Source organism: Pseudopodoces humilis, chromosome 2, assembly GCF_049639895.1.
Source record: "Pseudopodoces humilis isolate 2021_Gansu_Grassland_sample_001 chromosome 2, ASM4963989v1, whole genome shotgun sequence".
Classification (NCBI taxonomy): domain Eukaryota; kingdom Metazoa; phylum Chordata; class Aves; order Passeriformes; family Paridae; genus Pseudopodoces; species Pseudopodoces humilis.
The window spans coordinates 109395894-109415394 of record NC_142201.1 but is presented as its reverse complement, the minus strand read 5'-3'; the positions used below and the strand labels follow the sequence as shown (position 1 = coordinate 109415394).

General features: G+C 46.4%; 2 protein-coding genes across 3 annotated transcripts in view; both read left to right on the top strand.

Moving 5' to 3' along the window:
* LOC148184954 (uncharacterized) overlaps nucleotides 1-2407 on the top strand; it is a 46397-nt gene extending 43990 nt beyond the window's left edge. The window contains 2 exon segments of the mRNA XM_088051883.1: nucleotides 2179-2367; nucleotides 2369-2407. Of these exon segments, the coding sequence (XP_087908009.1) occupies nucleotides 2191-2367; nucleotides 2369-2407 (216 nt within the window). The 5' untranslated portion in view covers nucleotides 2179-2190.
* On the top strand, nucleotides 2357-13958 carry BCL9 (BCL9 transcription coactivator). Of its 2 annotated transcripts, none has more exons than XM_005524112.3 (7): nucleotides 2357-2485; nucleotides 4058-4374; nucleotides 5252-5441; nucleotides 5913-6012; nucleotides 6430-8659; nucleotides 10462-10722; nucleotides 11787-13958. In XM_005524112.3, the coding sequence occupies exons 1-7, from the start codon at nucleotides 2433-2435 to the stop codon at nucleotides 12902-12904; spliced, it is 4269 nt and encodes a 1422-aa protein (XP_005524169.1). In that variant the 5' UTR covers nucleotides 2357-2432; the 3' UTR covers nucleotides 12905-13958. The 2 variants fall into 2 exon arrangements, with proteins under 2 accessions (XP_005524169.1, XP_087908008.1); XM_088051882.1 differs by having other exon boundaries at nucleotides 2371-2485; nucleotides 4061-4374.
* The last annotated feature ends 5543 nt before the right edge of the window (nucleotides 13959-19501 follow it).

The window sequence follows — 19501 nt, the reverse complement described above, 5'->3', positions numbered from 1 at the left end:
AATAATAAAAAAATAAGGTTAAAAAATTGGAGGGTTCTCCTCCCACCCCTGTGTGAAGTACTTGAGAGTTTGGTGATGTCAGGAATACCATGTAGTCAGTGATTGTGATTCTTCATGTTTTCTCATTGCACTGTGCAAGACTGGGACTCTTGACAATTCTCATCTTGTAATAAAAGGTAACATAACATATAAATGTCCAAATGGAAAAGCAGAGGATTAAACAACCAGAATACTCAAGTTCATTATGCAGGCATCTACGTCCTGCTGTAAGCATCTAGCCCTGCTCACTTTTATGCTGTTACTCCTTTTCTCTATCTCTTTTATTTTATTTTTTTTAAGCCTGGAATTCACTGTATTTGCAGTCACATCTTCACCTTAAGTGAGGGTGCTGCAGCTTCACAGAGTTCCACTGACTTTTACAGATGTACCAATCTCTTGAAAAGCAGTTAGGGTGCTGTTGATAATGTTACAGTTTTGTTTAAAAACAGACACAGGAGCCAAATTTGCATGAAAAGATGATACAGTTTAGCTGTGTGGGAAGGGGTGCTCTCTCCTCTTTAATGTATCTGCACAGAACCAGCTGTAATTGCAACATGATAGTAGGAACAATAGTGACAGGATAACTCCAACATTGTTCCCAAAATCAGTGGGATAACCAGCTAATAGCCCCAGAGAGGCATGTGGGTCCTCTGGAGTGTGGCTCAGAGTAGAGTTCATCTGATTGTGCCTGATATGAGGCCTTTAAAATGAGACATTTGCTGCAGAAACATTCCCCACATTAATAGGTTTGTGCAGCACAGTGGAGATGAGAATAGGAAGTAGGATGACTTCTCTGGCTCATGAAGGAGACGTGTGGTAGAGAGGAGAATTTTTGGAGGTGATGTAGAACTTCACACAACTGCTGCAGTGTGGATCACTATCATATTAAAGTAGAGCAGCGCAAAGCCACTAAAATGTGTAACAGCACGACACCTGTACAAATTTAGGGAACTGGAAAACCATGGTGCTCAATACTATGAGTTGCTGATAACTACTTGGCCATAGAGTACCCATGTCTTTTAATCCTCTGGTGTCATCAGCACATAAGCCAATTTGTTGTTTTGAAATGCAGTTTGAACAGTAGTTTCTTCATAAAATTCAAGACACTTCCATCCTAGTAAGATTTCTTTTGCTTCATTTTGTATATATAGGAAGAAACTACTTCTTTGGTGCTGAGAAAGAATATCGGGAATATTTACATTTGAATAATATTGAACTAGCAATGCTTAATACATTAACAATAAATCTTGGTTAGATTCTAAATTAAGTGGATTTGCATCTGAGTAGGTGAGATGAACAGGAGAGATTTTGTTGAAACATAAACAAGACAGAAATTTGTTCCAAAATAATTTAGCCCAAAGCACGTAAACAGTAATGTTCAATAGTTTCCACCTCCAGAAACAGCTTTATGTGCCTTATTGCCTGCATCATGCATATTGTTTCTTTGAAAGAAGCTGAAAAAGCAGCTGCTTTTTTTAAAAAAAAAAACTTAAATAATCTGTAGAGTGTTGCTGAGCAAATTTAGATGGGTACTACTCCAGTGTTTTTTTGGCCATTTTAATAGATACGATGACTAACCCCTCATGTTTTCAGAGTAATCACACAGAGCAGTTACTTGCAGGTGGTCAGGAAGGCATTTTGTTTTATTTTTCTCCCTTTGTGTAACCCTTAGCGCACATCATTGAACACATGTCTAGGTATATTGGACCAAAGAGACAAAAGATTTAAGCAGTTTATGTTCTTAAGAAATATCAGATTATGGCCATTCCTAGGGGAATTTTGGATAGCTAAGTCATGTTGGGGGTTTGTACCTTTGGCTTCCTACTGACTTGCTGTGAAGTGTCTTTAAGTTGAGCATGGATGCAAAATCAAATACAGAATTCAGATACAAGGTGCTTCCCTGTTTTGTTGACTCCAGAATGATTTGATTTGGACAAAGGGAAGATGGCTTCACTGCCTGTAAAATGAATGGCCAGCCAGGTCTGCCTCTTGTCTAAAATACACATCTGTCTGAAAGCTCTTCTTCTGTTTCTTCTTGGGAATGGGGGAAGAATTGCCATACATTGCTTCACACCAGACACATCTCCTTGGGAAGTTCCTCATTGGTTTTCTGTTCTCTGCTTGCGGGGTGGTTTGCAGTGTGCCCTGGAGATGCGAGACTTCCCCTGGGCAGCAGGAGGCACGCATCTAGAGAATGCTGGAGCTGCAGGAGGGAAGTGCCCAGTGCAAAAGCAGCGAGGAGCAAAGAGAAAAAAGGCAAGCAGGCAGCCAGCGCTGAGAGAAGCGGGTGGCAGAAAGTGCTTCGACGCTGCCTCTGGCGGCACGCTCCCCAGAGGAACTTGACGAGAGCCCATCTGCGTGTGTGTGAGACTGTGAGCTCAGGATTTCTGTCAATGCATTCCAGTAACCCCAAAGTGAGGAACTCCCCGTCAGGCAACACACAGAGGTAAGGAGAAGAGCCTGCAATCAGTTGCCGTGGGTTAATGCACGTTGCCATCCCTGCTCTGCTGCTGGATTAGCCCAAGGACTGGGGCAGTGTGGCTTCCTGGTCCATCTGTGCTCCCATCAGACCTGCTGAGTACCTGAGCAGTGGCTGCACAGCGCTGGTGGTCTCCGTGTTTGCAAGGCTCAGGATGAGCTAAAAGCTGTAAATCCGTGAGGCATGGATTCTCCATTCCTTGTGCTCTCCTCCCTTCCACCAGGTGCCTGGATAGGCTGTAGGAGAGTAAACCTGCTGTTTCTATCTTGGTTTTTTTTTTCTCTTCTCCTCTTCTAATTATCTATTTCCCAAGGGGTAGTTGGGCAGCAGAAGGTCTCTCTGTCTGTACTTTCACACAAAATGCTTTCTCCATATTACTGGCTTGAACAGCCTGAAGAACTGATCAGCTGAGCACTAAGATCCTCTGCATCAGTCACCTGCCAGTGCAGCAGGTCAGCATTTCTTCTCCACTAATTTGGAAAGGGAAAAATATGAAAGCAAAGCAGTGTCCAGGGACTTATGATGGTTCTGATTGACAGCATTCTTGAGTTTGATTATTTACTCCTAGAGGTCACCTGGAGCTTAACAGTATTTCAGAGGGAATGCTTCTGAGTCAGATGTCTGTCCAAAGGAAGGATCAGCTTTTGTGAATCCCACAGTGAGGATGCTAGCAAGCACTGCCTGTTGGAAGTGATAGTGGTGATGGGAAAACACAGTGCAGAAGATCTGATAGCAATGGAGTAAGTGAAGGGTGAGGAGGGAAGGGGTGCCTATTATCTGTAGAACCCAGAGGAGCAAAATATTTTTAGGATGCAATTTGCTGGATGGAGGAGGAATGAAAATCCTGAGTCTCCTTTGGCAAAATGAGGAGGATTCATCTGCCCCATTTTGCAGGAGTGTGCTTGGAGATGGTATCCTTCTCTTTCCTTATTCAGGGGCAGGTTGTAGCTGGTTTAATTGTTTTCACGGTCAGAGGTTTGTGTTTCTCTGGCAGCTTGCCCCAATGTATGACGAATGCTGCAGTAATGCTGGGTTTTCCTTGTGCTCCCTGTAGAACTGGATGGGGAGGTGGAAGGAGGGGGTGGGGGGGGGTCTGCTCTGATCAGAGCTGCAGCGTAGTTGGGGTCCAGGAGAATGGTGAGGGGAACTTTATTGTTTGTTTACTCTGAGCTGGTCTTGGTGTGAGGTGCTTCTCTGTGCACATAGAAACCGTTGTCTTTATTGACAGAAGCACCAGAGGTTGGTCCTCGTGTGACAGCAGTTTCTGGGATCTGGCAGGTCTGTGGTTTGCCCTGGTGCCTTCTTGAGCAATGAGATCCCATCTTGGATAATAACCCTTTCAGGGCATGTTCAAAAAAGCACCTGCATGACTCTAAGCTTGCAGGCATTTTTTATTTGTCAGCAATTGTCTTAGCTTGTAAAGGTGACAGTGGTTGTTTCTGCTTCACTCTAATCTGTTCCTACAGGGCTGAATGAATCAATGGTGTGATTTGTCACTTTTTCCTTTTCTTTCTTTTTTTTTTTTTCCTCTCTCCTCAGTAGCCCCAAATCAAAGCAGGAGGTGATGGTCCGTCCCCCTACAGTGATGTCCCCGTCTGGCAACCCTCAGCTGGATTCCAAATTTTCCAACCAAGGCAAACAAGGGGGCTCCACCAGCCAATCCCAGCCCTCTCCCTGTGACCCCAAAAGTGGAGGTCACACTCCCAAAGTGCTCCCGGGCCCGGGTGGGAATATGGGGCTGAAGAATGGGGCTGGAAATGGTGCCAAGGGGAAGGGGAAGAGAGAGAGGAGCATTTCGGCAGACTCCTTTGAACAGAGGGAAGCTGGGACTCCTAATGATGACCCGGAAATCAAAGGTATGTTTGCTAGGGTTCATGTGCAAGGGCAGACAATCAGTCTGAATCCTCTGTGAGATAGAGAATTGCTATGCAAGTATTAGTGAAACATTTGTTTGTTTGGGGTTCTGTAAGTTCCAGCCAATGAAGTCTAAAGGTCTCGAGAGCAGGCGAAGAGGAGAGGTTGTCATAGCTGGCCTTGGTAAATGTCTTGTTCACGCTCAGTTAGAGCCCAGACCTGGTGGGAAAGTTCCTTTGTAACTCTTAAACTCCCCCGGAGGATTTAAAAGTACAAATGCAACCTGTTGGTGTGCTTTTGGCCTTTGGCCTTTCAGGAACTGTTCTTTTGTAACTGGGGTTTTAAACAATATACAGGTCTGTTTTGTCAACACGGATACATAACCTGTAGCACCTTGACTGGTAACACAGGCCAGAGAGTTGGGATTTCTGTGTTCTCTTCCTGGCTCCACCATTGCCTCTGTGAGGCAATGCAAAACCAGACCACATATTCAGCTGTCCATCTTTGTTGACCATTTGCTAGGTCACCTAGCTAAGGTGGCTGAGCACAAAAAAAAAAAGTATAGTTTTGCAGGAGTGTTTTCTTGAGGCAGACATAACCTACCTGAAGGTGTAGTTTTCCTGCTTTTCTATGTGGTCATTAGAGAATTCAAAGAGATGAGTTGTGAGAACTTCCACTTTCCTTGAAAAGGGACACAAGAGGATCTTTTTCCCAGGGTTGCTTGAAGGACACCAAGGCTTTAGAGGAAAGATGTGTGGTGTAATAGAAGAATTGCCTTTAGTGGCGCTTGAAGAAGAAGCTCTCATCAGTTTCCAGAATTGATTTCCAAAGAGATCCCAAGGTAGTGATTCCCTCCTTTTCCCCTTTGTCCCTTTCCAGACTGCAATTCTGCTGATCATGTGAAGTCCCAGGAGTCTCAGCACACACCACACTCCATGACTCCTTCAAATGCTTCAGCCCCAAGGTCTTCCACACCTTCCCATGGTCTGACTGCCACTTTGGAGCCAGCAAGCGGGCAGAAGACTCCTTCCAAAGTGGTTTACGTCTTTTCTACTGAGATGGCCAACAAGTAAGTAGGTAGATGCTTGAATGTCTTCTGGGAGCAGGAATTATATTTGTGCTCATCTTTTAAGAGATTATCAAGGGCACTTTCTGCATCAAGTAGCAAAAAGTCATTACTTCTTTTGGGGAAGCTGAAGGGGTTGGAGTGGACAATGTACCTACCTTTTCCTCTCTGAGAAGTAATTGTTTACTCCTCTGTGGTATGGGGATATTTTATTTTTTTTGGCAAATGCTGGTTGATGTTGGTTTGCAATCCATGTAATGAATAGGAGCCAGGATAGCTTAAACTGAGACATGAACCCTGAATGCTGATGAGTTTGTTGATGTAAGCATTCTTCTTTTCCTACTCAACTAGAGTGAATATGTGTGGTTAAGTCTTTCTCCCTTTTGCCAGCTGAAAGATGGAAAGGAGGCCAGCTAAGAAAAATTGATTCTTAGCTTCAACTGGATATGTGCATCTACCTGTCTGTCTTTGCAGGGCTGCAGAAGCTGTGCTGAAGGGACAGGTGGAAACAATTGTGTCCTTTCATATCCAGAACATCTCGAACAGCAAGGCGGAACGAAACACTGTACCCTTGGTAGGGAATACCTGCATGGGGGCGAGAAGGGGAAATCGTAAATGTGCCTGTGTGTGATGCAGAGAGATGGATGATTAGTTACACTCTGAAACAAGTTTTAGGAAGACAGACAGTTGTTGTTCAGACTGTCTGAAATATCTTCTTCTTCCAAAGAAGAGTCTTGCAATATTTGGGTAGTATATTTCCAACCCATTGGTCATGCAGAGGGGTCACAGATGAAAGCGGTCCCTGCAGTAATGCCTTGAGCAAAGCAGGTTTCTGCATTGCCAAGAGGCTGCTATGTAATGGCTGCATGAAGGCTACCCTTCCCTGCAAATTTTGGGCTGGTGGGATTGAGATTGGGTGTTTGTTTGCACTGCTGTTTAGGTGACATGGCTGTAAGAAGAGCAAGTGACTGAGTGTGGCTTTCTCTTGCAGAACCCCCAGATCACTGCACTTCGGACTGAACCCAAGCCCCTGCCACAGCCCCAGCCCCCTGCTGCCCAGGACCAGAACCCTCCCCAGAACGCCAAAATGCAGCCGACTCCACCCGTGTCAGCACCAGTATCCAAACCCACTGGCCCTCCATGTCCCATAGATCAGGACAGTCCCAGTGTGGAAAGCAAAGTGATGTCTGTGGGCAGCCCTGCCAACTCTACCCCGTTGCAGACAGAAGGATTTGGGCAGAGTTCAACCCCCAATAATCGAGCAGTTAGCCCAGTTTCCCAAGGTAGCAATAGCTCTGCTGCAGACCCCAAAGGTCCTCCCCAGCAGGGGTCTGGTGGGGACCCATCCAGTTTGGGTGAGAATCCCGACGGACTGTCACAGGAGCAGCTGGAGCACCGAGAGCGCTCGTTGCAGACCCTGAGAGACATCCAGCGCATGCTCTTCCCTGATGAGAAGGAGTTTGCAGGAGGGCAAAGTGGGGGGCCACCCCCAAATGCTGGAGTGCTGGATGGTCCCCAAAAGAAACCCGAAGGGCCGATACAGGCTATGATGGCTCAATCCCAAAGTTTAGGCAAAGGGTCGGGGTCTCGGACAGATGGAGGGGCTCCATTTGGCCCTCAAGGACACAGGGACATGCCTTTTTCCCCAGATGAAATGGGACCACCACCAATGAACTCCCAGTCAGGAGCCATAGGCCCAGACCACCTGGACCATATGACTCCTGAGCAGGTGGCCTGGCTTAAGCTGCAGCAGGAGTTTTATGAGGAGAAGAGAAGGAAGCAAGAGCAGGTGGTTGTGCAGCAGTGTTCCCTGCAGGACATGATGGTCCACCAGCACGGACCTCGTGGGGTGGTCCGAGGTCCTCCCCCTCCCTACCAGATGACCCCTGGTGAGGGCTGGGGACCTGGGGGTCCAGAGCCCTTCCCTGAAGGCATGAATATGGCACACTCTCTGCCCCCCAGGGGCATGGCCCCTCATCCCAACATGCCTGGGAGCCAGATGCGCCTGCCTGGTTTTGCAGGAATGATGAACCCTGACATGGAAGGCCCCAATGTCCCGAATCCCGCCTCGCGGCCTGGGCTTTCAGGAGTTAGTTGGCCAGATGATGTGCCAAAAATCCCAGATGGCCGAAACTTCCCTCCTGGTCAGGGTGTCTTCAGCGGCCCTGGCCGAGGGGAGCGATTCCCCAATCCGCAGGGCCTGCCTGAAGAGCTCTATCAGCAGCAGCTGGCTGAGAAACAGATGGGCCTCCCTCCTGGTCTGAACATGGAAGGCATCAGGCCTGGCATGGAGATCAACAGAATGATGCCCTCCCAGAGACACATGGAGCCTGGGAACAACCCCATCTTCCCTCGCATGCCGGTAGAAGGACCGATGAGCCCCTCTAGGGGGGACTTTCCAAAAGGAATACCCCCACAAATGGCTTCTAGCAGGGAGCTGGAGTTTGGGATGGGCCCTGGCAGCATGAAGGGGGACATGGGCATGAATGTCAGCATGGGCTCTAACCCACCTCTGGTCCCTCAGAAGCTGAGGGAGGCAGGAGTTGGGCCAGAAGAGATGATGAAGCTGCGCCCTGGTGTCTCGGAGATGCTCTCCTCTCAGCAGAAAATGGTGCCGCTGCCGTTTGGGGAGCACCCGCAGCAGGAGTATGGCATGGGTCCCAGGCCTTTCCTTCCCATGTCTCAGGGCCCAGGAGTCGGTCTCCGGAATCTCAGAGAACAGATCGGGCCTGACCAAAGGACTAACAACCGGCTCAGCCACATGCCGCCACTACCTCTCAATCCCACCAGTAACCCGAATAGCCTCAACACTGCTCCCCCTGCGCAGCGCAGCCTCGGCCGCAAGCCCTTGGATATCTCTGCAGCTGGTCAGGTGCATTCGCCAGGAATCAACCCTCTGAAGTCCCCCACGATGCGCCAGGTCCAGTCTCCCATGATGGGGTCTCCCTCGGGGAACCTCAAGTCCCCTCAGACACCCTCCCAGCTGGCAGGAATGCTTGCGGGCCCCACTGCCGCAGCTGCTGCTGCCTCCATTAAATCCCCCCCTGTCTTGGGGTCTGCTGCTGCTTCTCCTGTCCACCTCAAGTCTCCGTCTCTCCCTGCACCTTCTCCTGGATGGACTTCATCTCCGAAGCCTCCTTTGCAGAGCCCTGGGATTCCCCCGAACCACAAGGCTTCTCTAACCATGTCTTCTCCAGCCATGCTGGGGAACGTGGAGTCGGGTGAGTGCCACCTCTGCTAGCCAGATTCGGTGCTTTGGTTCGTGTCGGGTCATCCAAAATGTGCAGCAAAGGGAGGAAGGAGGGCTCCTGCAGCAGGACGAGAGCTGGATGGCCCTTTCCTTATTTGAAGGGGGCTGCGTGGCCATGCAAATGAAGGGTGAGGGCTTCTCCTCCTCCTCCTGTTATATTTGTGGGTTTGCACCCTGCTTCCCATGTGTCGAGCTGAGAGCTGGTCATGGTCACTGAGGACATAAAAGCAAAAGGATGAGGTTGAGAGGTGTGAAAAGATGTGGAGGATCAATGAGAGAAGCTTCTCCTTGAAGGGGTCTTTTGCTGTTCTTTCATAGCTCAGTCATTGTAGCTCAACGGAGAAGATCCCGTTGATGTTATTAAAGCACTTCAGTGTGGAAGGTTCCTACAAAGACATGCTGAGCAGTTAACCAGCTGGGTATCTAGGCATGGGTCAGGAATGGTTGGTCTTTTCTAGGTGTACACTGAAGACAGGAAGTTGTGATGCTGTTGTTCGGGTATGGGCGATTGAGAGACGGGGACATCTGAGTCGAGATCAGAAGCCTCTCCCACAGTTTCTGCTCAATCAGGCCTAAGATATTAAGCTCCTTTATCAGTTCTATTGTACTCTCTGGTTTATTCCCCATATCAGGCTTCAAGCATTTTGGAGTGATCTAACCACCACTGTGAATAACATTAGGTTGTGTTCTGAGCCGTGCTGTGCCTGGGGACGTCGGGGTCCAGGTGCTGGCACATCTCTGCCCTCACCTTCTCAAAGCTCACCCACCTTCAGTCCAGGCCTCCACAGCCCTGGGCGGCCTTCCCACCGGGAAGATTCTCCCGGCTGGGAAAGAGGAGCCCTTTGCCCACGTTGCCCTCTAGTGCTGCCGCGGGTAACAGCGGGGACCGGCGCTGGGACGTGCTTGTGGGGCCAGCGGCTCGGGAAAGGCACATAAGTGCTTCAGTCTGTGCCTTACGTAGTGCTTAGTGAATGACATGCAGCTCTTCCAAAGCATGGATCTTTCAGCATTGCAGTTTTTTTATATTCCCTATTCTGCTTTCCTCTTTTGGTTGGGAGGGGCTGAGGAACGTGCAGTGAATTTTCAGTGAGAGTACAGCTTCAGTTTAGCATCTTTCCTTCACATTGGTCTGGATGGCATAAAATTCATCAGTGAGGAACAAAGGAGATTGGAAGTGCAGTTAAGTTACTTCTAATTTTGTGAGAGCAAAGGATGACATTAACCTAATAGGTGCAGAGAATGCTTCTTTCGCTGGAATAAGCAGCTAATATCTCTATATGAAACAAGAAATGCAACGTAAACAGGGAGTTTTACTTGTAGCTCCTGATGTAGCTTGTCAGAAATGTGCTCACATGTCTCAGCATAATATCTGCTACAGCTTTCCTTGTGCTGCCTGTGTCTTTTTTGATTATAGATTTTGATTTTGATGGCCAGCTCTGGAACCTAAGTCTGTCTTCAGTGTATGGAAATTGAATAGTGAGATTTTCAGACTAAACTGGTAATTTTTCACATGGATTTGTGTAGGCTCAAAATAGTTCTACTTAGAAATGTTGTGCAGTAGGATAACAGATGTTAATCAACTTGACCAATAGGCTTATTTTTCTGGTTACCTTTCATAGTCATTGACTGCATTAGTCATGTAAAGTCTCGCAATAATTTCTAGTTTTTGAGATTTCTAGGGGAAAAGAGTTTGATTTAAGGAAAACAGTAAGGAGAAAAAATTAAATTCTTTCTCGCTCTCTGTTTTTTTTGGTTTGTTTTTTTTTTCCTAAGGTGGTCCACCTCCTTCCACAGTCAGCCAGTCTGCTCCTGTGACTCTCCCTGGAAATCTTCCCTCTAGCAGTCCTTACACAATGCCTCCAGAGCCAACCCTCTCCCAGAATCCCCTCTCCATTATGATGTCCAGGATGTCCAAATTTGCCATGCCCAGCTCAACACCGCTCTATCACGATGCCATCAAAACTGTGGCCAGCTCGGATGACGACTCCCCTCCAGCACGCTCCCCAAACTTGCCACCTATGAACAGCGTACCAGGTAAGGAAATCAAAGGAACATTAGCACAAGGGTGATTTTATGGAAGCCTCGTCAAATGAAAACAGTGAGATGGGAAGAAACTTGAGGAATATGTAGCCATGGGTCATTTTTGAGAAAGCATTTGTAATTCTTTGAAATGTATAGCTGGAAATTCTCCTTGCAACTGTTTTTTTCTGTCCAGAAAGTGTGCATTCTTCAGAAGGTGTCTAACATGGAAAATGCTTGTGTATGGGGGAGATTTTCCCCTCAGGCTGGCGGGAATTACTTGTGTAAATGAAGGCTGCTCATGGGATTAAGGGTCAGATCTACAATGTGTTATCCAGAAGAAACTTTACCTCTCCTGTCTTAAGGCAGTGCTATAGAAACTTCACAGTTTTTAAGGGGGGTTGTTTGGATTTTTTTTGACACTGAATCATCAAAAATACAAAAATAGGCTGTAGCACCTCCATCCTATTAATTAATAGTTGAAAAAGGGGATGAGTGGATGTTTCAAGAGTGGCAATTGGTAATGAATTCTTGATGAGTTTACCTGTAGCTTTGCAGTGTGTTTCACACAGTAATGATCAGAGTGGGTGAATATATCTGGGGGAAGCTGGCTAATTGAATAAGTTCATGATGGTAACTCATTAACCTCATTGATCACTGCCTCTTAGCCTTACAAGGGTTACCTGATTTATCACTGCTGAGTTTTGAAAGGCATTCCAGCCACTTCCCAGTGGACAAGTGTCCATATGCTGATAATCTGTCACAGACATGTTTGTTACTGCCTGTGTCATCCAGACTGCCAGGGAGGTGGTGAAAATATGGTTTGGATTGAAATCCTACTTATCGAGCAGGCCTTAGTCACTGCTTGATAGGGCAGTGACAAGCTTAGGGAGATGGCTGTTTGAGTGACATCAAATTTCTGGTTAAAATAACACTGTTCAGAGCCACTGCTGATGTTTTTCTTACTAGCACTGGTTTTTTTGTGTGTGTGCAGACTTGGTAACCTTGCAGCTATCTCTGATAGCTTTATTGATTATTACTGGCTGTTGTCTAAATGTGATTCCTTGTTTCTTCCCTAGGAATGGGTATTAATTCTCAGAATCCTCGAATTTCAGGTCCAAACCCAGTGGGTCCAATGCCAACCCTTAGCCCAATGGGAATGACCCAGCCTCTTTCCCATAACAACCAGATGCCCTCTCCAAATGCTATGGGACCCAATATACCTCCTCACGGGGTCCCTGTGGGACCCGGCCTGATGTCACACAACCCAATGATGGGGCATGGTTCCCAGGAGTCTCCAATGGTACCTCAAGGACGCCTGGGCTTCCCGCAGGGGTTCCCTCCTGTACAGTCCCCTCCACAGCAGGTGCCATTTCCACACAACGGGCCCAGCGGTGGACAAGGCAACTTTCCAGCGGGAATGGGCTTCCACGGAGAAGGACCTCTGGGGCGTCCTACCAACCTGCCCCAAAGTTCGACAGATCCAGCACTTTGCAAGACTGGAGGCCCTGGCGGTCCAGACTCCTTCACTGTTCTTGGAAACAACATGCCTTCAGTTTTCACTGATCCAGAGCTGCAGGAGGTGATCCGTCCTGGAGCCACGGGAATACCCGAGTTTGACCTGTCCAGGATTATCCCATCGGAGAAGCCTAGCCAGACACTACAGTATTTCCCTCGTGGGGAGGTGCCGGGCCGCAAGCAGCCGCAGGGTCCCGGGCCCGGCTTCTCCCACATGCAGGGGATGATAGGAGAGCAGACCCCGAGGATGGGACTAACATTGCCCGGCATGGGGGGCCCCGGGCCGGTGGGAACTCCGGATATCCCTCTTGGCACGGCTCCGTCCATGCCCGGTCACAACCCGATGAGGCCGCCGGCCTTCCTGCAGCAGGGCATGATGGGGCCGCATCACCGCATGATGTCACCAGCACAGCCCGCCATGCCCGGCCAGCCCGCGCTCATGAGCAACCCCGTGGCCGCCGTGGGCATGATCCCAGGCAAGGACCGAGCCCCCGCCGGGCTGTACAGCCACCCGGGCCCTGTGGGGTCACCTGGGATGATGATGTCAATGCAGGGCATGATGGGACCCCAACAAAACATCATGATTCCCCCCCAGATGAGGCCCCGAGGTATGGCTGCTGATGTTGGCATGGGAGGATTTAGCCAAGGCCCTGGAAACCCAGGGAACATGATGTTTTAAGCTGCTACCATAAAGACTGGATGTTCTGATCCTTGTCAAGATGAGATTCCAAGTCCTGAGGGCTTTTTTGGGAGCTTCAGGAGTATACAGTTTGGCCATGCAATAGGTGAAAAGAGACCAGAGGACACTTTGGGAAATCTCGAATGTATGGAATTACCTGAAAAAAAAAAAAATATTCATTTTAACAGGTTGTTTTTTTTTTAAGATTTATTTTTTAAAAATTATTTTTGTGGACTTGGGTATCCCGTGACGGCACCTGCTTTGAGAATCTGTAGCTGTATTTTGAGAATTGCCATTTGTCACAAGTTGCACCATTCTCTGTATGTTTACGTCCTTCGGACTGGCTTCTCCCAGGACTCTCGGTTATTTTTGGGGTTTTTTGTGTACTGTACTATATTGTAAAAGGGATTTTAGCAGAGACTTTAGTCTTTGGGGTGAGAGGAGAATGGGATTCTAGGCTGTTTACTTTAGGTGGAGAATCCATCTTCAGAACTTCGGACTATTTTCCTTCAACTCCAATGTATAGAAAAACCAAACTACGACCTCAGAGCAGAGTATTAATGAAAAGCACAAAAAAGGAACTTAAGTTCAGTGAGGGGAATCTTTTAAAAGAAATAAATAATAAGTTAAGGACATATTTTTCAAATTATGGCGTGCTGTCCAGCACCTTCTGTCTCTCCCTCCCACTCTTTATTAAATAGGCTTCTCTCTCTCTCCGTCCCCTTCTGTCTCCTCCTATGGCAGCTGCAATACATTGTGTTATTTTGGGGAGTAAATCTAGGAGAGCCTCTCCTCACGTGGGGACTCTTCCCACTTTTAGGAAGGGGCTGGACTTGGACACTGTTACATCCTACAGTAGTCTCTCTCACTGTTTCCTATTCTCCTTTTCTTAGAAACCCCAAGTGATTTTATTAATGTGGGAGTGGAACAGACACTAAAAGTTATCCAGGATTTTTTTTTGTGGTTATTTTTTTTTTCCTCCCCAGCGTAAAACGTTCTGTGTAACCTCCATTAAATTTGGTACAAAACCACTCGCCAGGGCTGTGGTGTCAGAAAAATAAAATATATTGTTTCTTACAAAAATGAACTGTCTCCTTTATCCAGCCCAGTTGTTTCTGTGTACATCAAACAGCTGGACAGATGACTGTTTGTTCTTCCTTGTGATCACAGCCAGTCTAGAGGCCAGGTGGAGTAGACTATGACAGCTCCTAAAAGTGGTCAGTAGGCAGCTGCGTACTCCTTTTGAGGCAATTCTGTTAACTTAATCCTGAACTGAGCTTGTTTTCCCTTGGAGTGAGGTCTTATTTCAGAGCACCCCAGGAACGATACTTAAAGACTTCCTCAATTTGTTGAGGGTCAAGGAACAGATGAAACTTGTCTCCTCCTGGAGAATGTTTGCAGCACTGCAAGGTACGTGGGTCTGAGCTCTCCCTGAGCAGCAGTGTCAGTCTGCTGAGGCACTGGGATTGTGTCCCTCTCTGGGGACTCTGGATTGGGTCAGGTCTCTGTCAGCACTGAGAGCCTGAGATGGTGGGGAGCAGATGAACTTTAATAACAAAGGTGAGAGAGAAATTGTCAGTGAGCCGATTTTTATCAAGACAGCCCTGCTGAGTAAATTGTTGCTTTGCCACAGTTCTCATCGATTGCTTCCTAATCCCCTGTCTTTTCAAGCCTGCCTTTTGAGAGGATTTCAGCAAGGAGGTTTTATGGTCTTGCCTATGAGGAGTGAAAGGCTGGATGACAAAACATGGACTGGGAGTTGAGCCCTGTTCCTGGAGAATATCAACATGAGCCAGATACGGATCTGTAGGCCAGGGTGTGGGCTCTGTGGCTGCCGGTTCTCTGGTCCCCCAGCACTGTATATGGAGTGTGTAATCTGTTCTTCCTTCCACTTACTGCTACTTAAAATGATTACAATGAGTAGTTTCCTCAGAGGGCTGGCCATTAGTGTGAAAATCATGTGGAGAATGAGTATTTTTAACATGCTTGTGTGTGAGGATTTTTTAGAGTTAACTGATCCTTAACAGGTGGAAAAATAATTCCTCTTGGTGGCTGATTTACTAAACTTTTGTTGCCGGTGTTATAAAATGAGTGAAGCCATGCACAGTTGGAGACATGAAAGCCTCAGAGCCTTCTGTTGTCTGCTTCCAAATTCACCTTTGTGCTGTCATGCAAATTTACGATGATTTTGGGTGAGAATTACTCTTTTGACAAAGTGTAGGATGTCTGTTGTGGTGCTTCCCTCTGACAAGACAGGCAGCGTGCCTGAAGCACGGCTTGTCAAGATTTTAGAAAGAGCTGACAATGACACAGTAAGTGTTATTTCTGTAGAGAGGAATTACCTCTTCTTTAAGTGGTTGCACAGCTCCGTTTTGAGGACCTTGCATGGAAATTGTCACAATGCAACCTTTTTAAGTGTTGCCACTTCTGCCATCACTCCTGACTGTTTTTACCTTGTTGAACAAAGCAAAGTTCTTGATTGACATAGAAATGAGCCAGAGGTTTTGGGATTTTTTTTAAACTGTCTTAGTGCCTCCTATGCCTGTTGAGATTTTGAATAGCAAAGGATTTGAGGTGGCTGTGACTTATTCTAGGAAAATTAGCATAGGGAATTCACTCTTCCAAAGCCACTGAACAGCGAGAGGATACATTTTAAACATGCTGTGTAATTAAAGTTCCTTCTGTGTCTGTCTAACTTATGATGCTGACATTTGGTATCTTAATGAGATTTTTCCTACAGAAAGTGCAGAAGATGTGGATCCTGACCTGAGTCCACGTAGGTGCACTTAAACTCAGTGTTTGCACCAGCAGATGGACAAGAGTTGCTAAGAGCTGGCTTCAGTTGTGAAAATTACTCTGTAGATATGCGTAGATGAACTTCTTTGTTTCGCTCTGATTCTACTTCTTCTCCTTTTGCATTACAAATGGAAAAGCTTTCTAGCTGTCAGCCTTGCAGATTCACCTGAGGATCTGTAAGCCAGGCTTTGTTCCCTCCTGCTTATCAATAGTAACTGTGACTCAGCTTTGGTAGTCATGGTACAGTTGAAGATGGAAAGTGGGTTGCCATTTTTAGTTTTCTTCCCCTCCCCGCCTGCTTTTTTTTTTTTTTTTTTTTTTTTTTTAAAGCTTTCAAATCATCCTCCTCCACCTTTGTTTGAAAGAATGAAATAGACTTTATTCATACATGCTTGGCTGCTCTTCCTCTCTAGTAACATGGGAGGAAACAGTCTGCTGTTCAAATTATCTCATCCCAGATGGTTGCGCAGCCGGAGTGTAGAGAGACTTAAAAGGTAAACCCAGCAGATGGTGAACTTCTGAAATGCTAAGTAATGTGCCTGCTAAATCAAAAGTTTAAAATATTTGAAATCTGTTTGTTTTAAATTAGTAGACTTGCACTCAGGTCATCTGTGAAGTACACTGGCAGTTTTAAGCACCATTCAAATAAACTTGAGATTTGTACCTGTATCATGGGCTAGCTAATCTGCGAAAGAAGATGACAGCGAGGAGTCAGCCTTAGGAGTTTAGTCCTGACATCCTTGGGGTGTCTAATGGGTCACATTTTGGAAGACAGACCAGTGTGTGAAGATCTGATCTGCATCTCTCTTTGTTGGGATTTGAATGCTGGGAGTGCTTTTGGTACAGTACATGTGTCCTGACTCAGAGTAGATGTGGGTGCCCAAATCTTCCTGAGGGTAAGTTGGCATCCAGCATTTTTTGTTGCCCCAGAATGTTGGGACTATTATAAATATGGTATATGCAAAGCTTAATTTTGTGGTGCTTCGTGTGCTCTCTGCTATGCTGGTTTTCACTCAGGTGTCAGGACAGGCTACATTTTATTGGTGGTATCCTTCTGCACTCATACTGGTGAATGTTTTCCTTGTGCAGCCTCACCAGGTTGCTGGATAAAACCTGTTCCCTAATGTGACACTTCTTGAGAAAAAATGATCCATGTTTGATACAAGCTTGTATTTACTAAAATGTACTTCACTTTGTCAATTGGTAGTGATTCTTGACCTAAAAATAGTTAATAGGAAAAAAAATAATGCTGTTTTGTTTGGGATACTTGGAAATTGTTGATTTCTAGGAATTTTTATTTCACATTCTCAGGAATGTCTCAGCTCTTCCATATTGTGTTTGCAATACAGTAGCTCCCACATACCTGTGTCCTTCAGTGTCACTGTTGGACATGAAATGATTCACACAGACACAGCTCGAAGTGTGATGAAAGAAGAAAGTTTATTCTGTCCTTTCAGTATTTATAGATTTTTGACAATGACCAGGGATTGGATAGTCAGGTTACCACCTTCCCAACCACACTGGCTGTGAGAGACGTCCATCAAAAGGCATATCTTTAATGGAATGTATAAACACCTATGTTTATAGTTACTTTCCTGGGAAACTGGCTAGAAATTATGAAAACAATATCGAAAGGACTGAGTCTCAGGGCAACACTTCAGTATTAAAACTCTTCCAGTGTCCAACCAATCCTCTTCTGAAATGATCATTTACACTAGCTGTGGTCAGAAATAACTCCTTCATCCTATGGGCCACAACTGCAGTGGAAGTGCTCAGTGGGATTGGACCATTGTGTGGCCCAACCACTTCCACACTGAGAGGATGGGTAAGGCTAGAACAGGGCAGAGGGGGCACTGCAGATACCCTGCAAGAGACAGTGAAGTAACCTGTTCCCAGTGGTGTCTTCCAAGGCACTGCCAAGAATCTGACCTGCTTTTGAGGTCTTCTGCTGTTACTGAAATTTGTGTTACCCTGCCTAGAGTGATAGGAGGATCTTAATTGTGTAAAAGCAGTGCCCTTTAACAATCTTACCTGCTCTGGAGTAACTTGCACTGCTGAATGCTCTGCTTTGTGGCTGTGTTGCAATTTTTAACCTGGCTACTGCTCAGTTTTGTTGGGGATGCTCCTAGTTGTTATTTAACAGTAGGTATGTGAATTCCCCCTTTGTATGGCCAACGTTCCTGATGCTTTTCTCCAGTCAGTCCATACCTCAAAAACAACTTATAATTGTAGACCTAATATATTCATCACTGTTCCCCAAATACTTGAAACTGTATAAGAGAGAGCTTGATTAGAGCAGAACACACTGTTCTCAAGCAGGGGTAGGCATTGATTTTTTTATATAGTGGTATTATGGTTTTAGGCTGTATAAAAGCTTGATGGAAAATAACAATGTTTTGTTTGCTTTTTTGACAGCTTCTAATAGCAGTTCAGTGAGACCTCCAGCAATGTATTTAGTATTCAAATTATTCTGTTCACTGTGCGTGGTGTCAACATGTAATTGTGGTGGGGGCAGGCTAATGAAAGAGTAGAGGTAAACCCAGCCCATTCTTCTCAGGGAGAAGGTGCTGTAGTGCCTCCATCTCATATCTGTCAACGACTTACATTAAGTGATTTTTTCACTAAGCGAGAAGAGGTAACACAGAACCTGAACTGCAGCGCCATTTTAATAAATGGTCCCCCTATTTCAACCTCTGCCTATCCCAAAGAAAGTAGGGATTTATTAACCATGTTTTATTTACTTACTGCAAAGTAGACATATTTTTCAATGAAATAGTGAGATCGAGTGCACCCTCACCAAGTTTGCAGAGGACACAAAGTCAAGTGGTACTGTTGACACAAGAGAAGGACCTGGTCAAACTTGAGAAGTGAGAATGTAGCAAGGTTCAGCAAGTCCTAGTGCATGGTGCTGCAGGGTCAGGGGAATCCCAGACATGAGACCAGCCTGGGAGAACTCACTGAGAGCAGCCCTGTGGAGTTGTGGTGGATGAAAAGCTGGACATGAGCCAGCACTGTGTGCTCGCAGCCCAAAAAAGCCAGCCATGTTCTGGGCTGCATCCAAGGCCCTCTGGGCAGCAGGTCAAGGGAGGGGATTCTGCCCCTCTGCTCTGCTCTGGTGAGACCACACTGCAGTGCTGCATCCAGCTCCTGGGCACCCAGCACAAGAAAGATGTGGACCTATAAAAAATCAGTTCAGAGGAGGCCACAAAGCTTCTGCTATGAAAACAGGCTGACAGAGTTGGGGCTGCTAAGCCTGGAAAAGAGAAGGCTGCAGAAAGACTTTAGAACAGCCTTCCAGTGCCTAATGGGGGGCTTATAAGAGAGAGAGTAACTTTTTACATGGGCAGACAGTAATAGGACAAAGGAGAACAGTTTTAAACTAAAGAGTTTTAAACTAAAAAGGTTTAAGTTAAATTCTTTACTGTGAGAGTGGTGAGACACTGGCACAAGATTGCTCAGAGAAGCTGTGGATGCCCCATGCCTGTCTGAAAGTGTTCAAGGCCAGGTAGGATGGAGCTTTGAGCTGCTCAAGTGGGTGGCATCCCTGCCCATGGCAGGGGGTTGGAACTATATAATCTTTAAGGTCCTTTCCAACCCAAACCATTCTACAATTCTATGACTTTGACAACATTGTAATTTCTAGTACTTACAGGAAAAACTGTCATGTCAGCCAGAAGTGCTGCTGTTGGCTAGTGCTGTATTCCTCTTTCAGCAAGTGTAAAATAGATCACTGCTACCCAAAGCTGAAGCTGATAGCAGCTCCCCAGACTTCTTTGTTTAAAGCACATTAAGCAGAGTTCA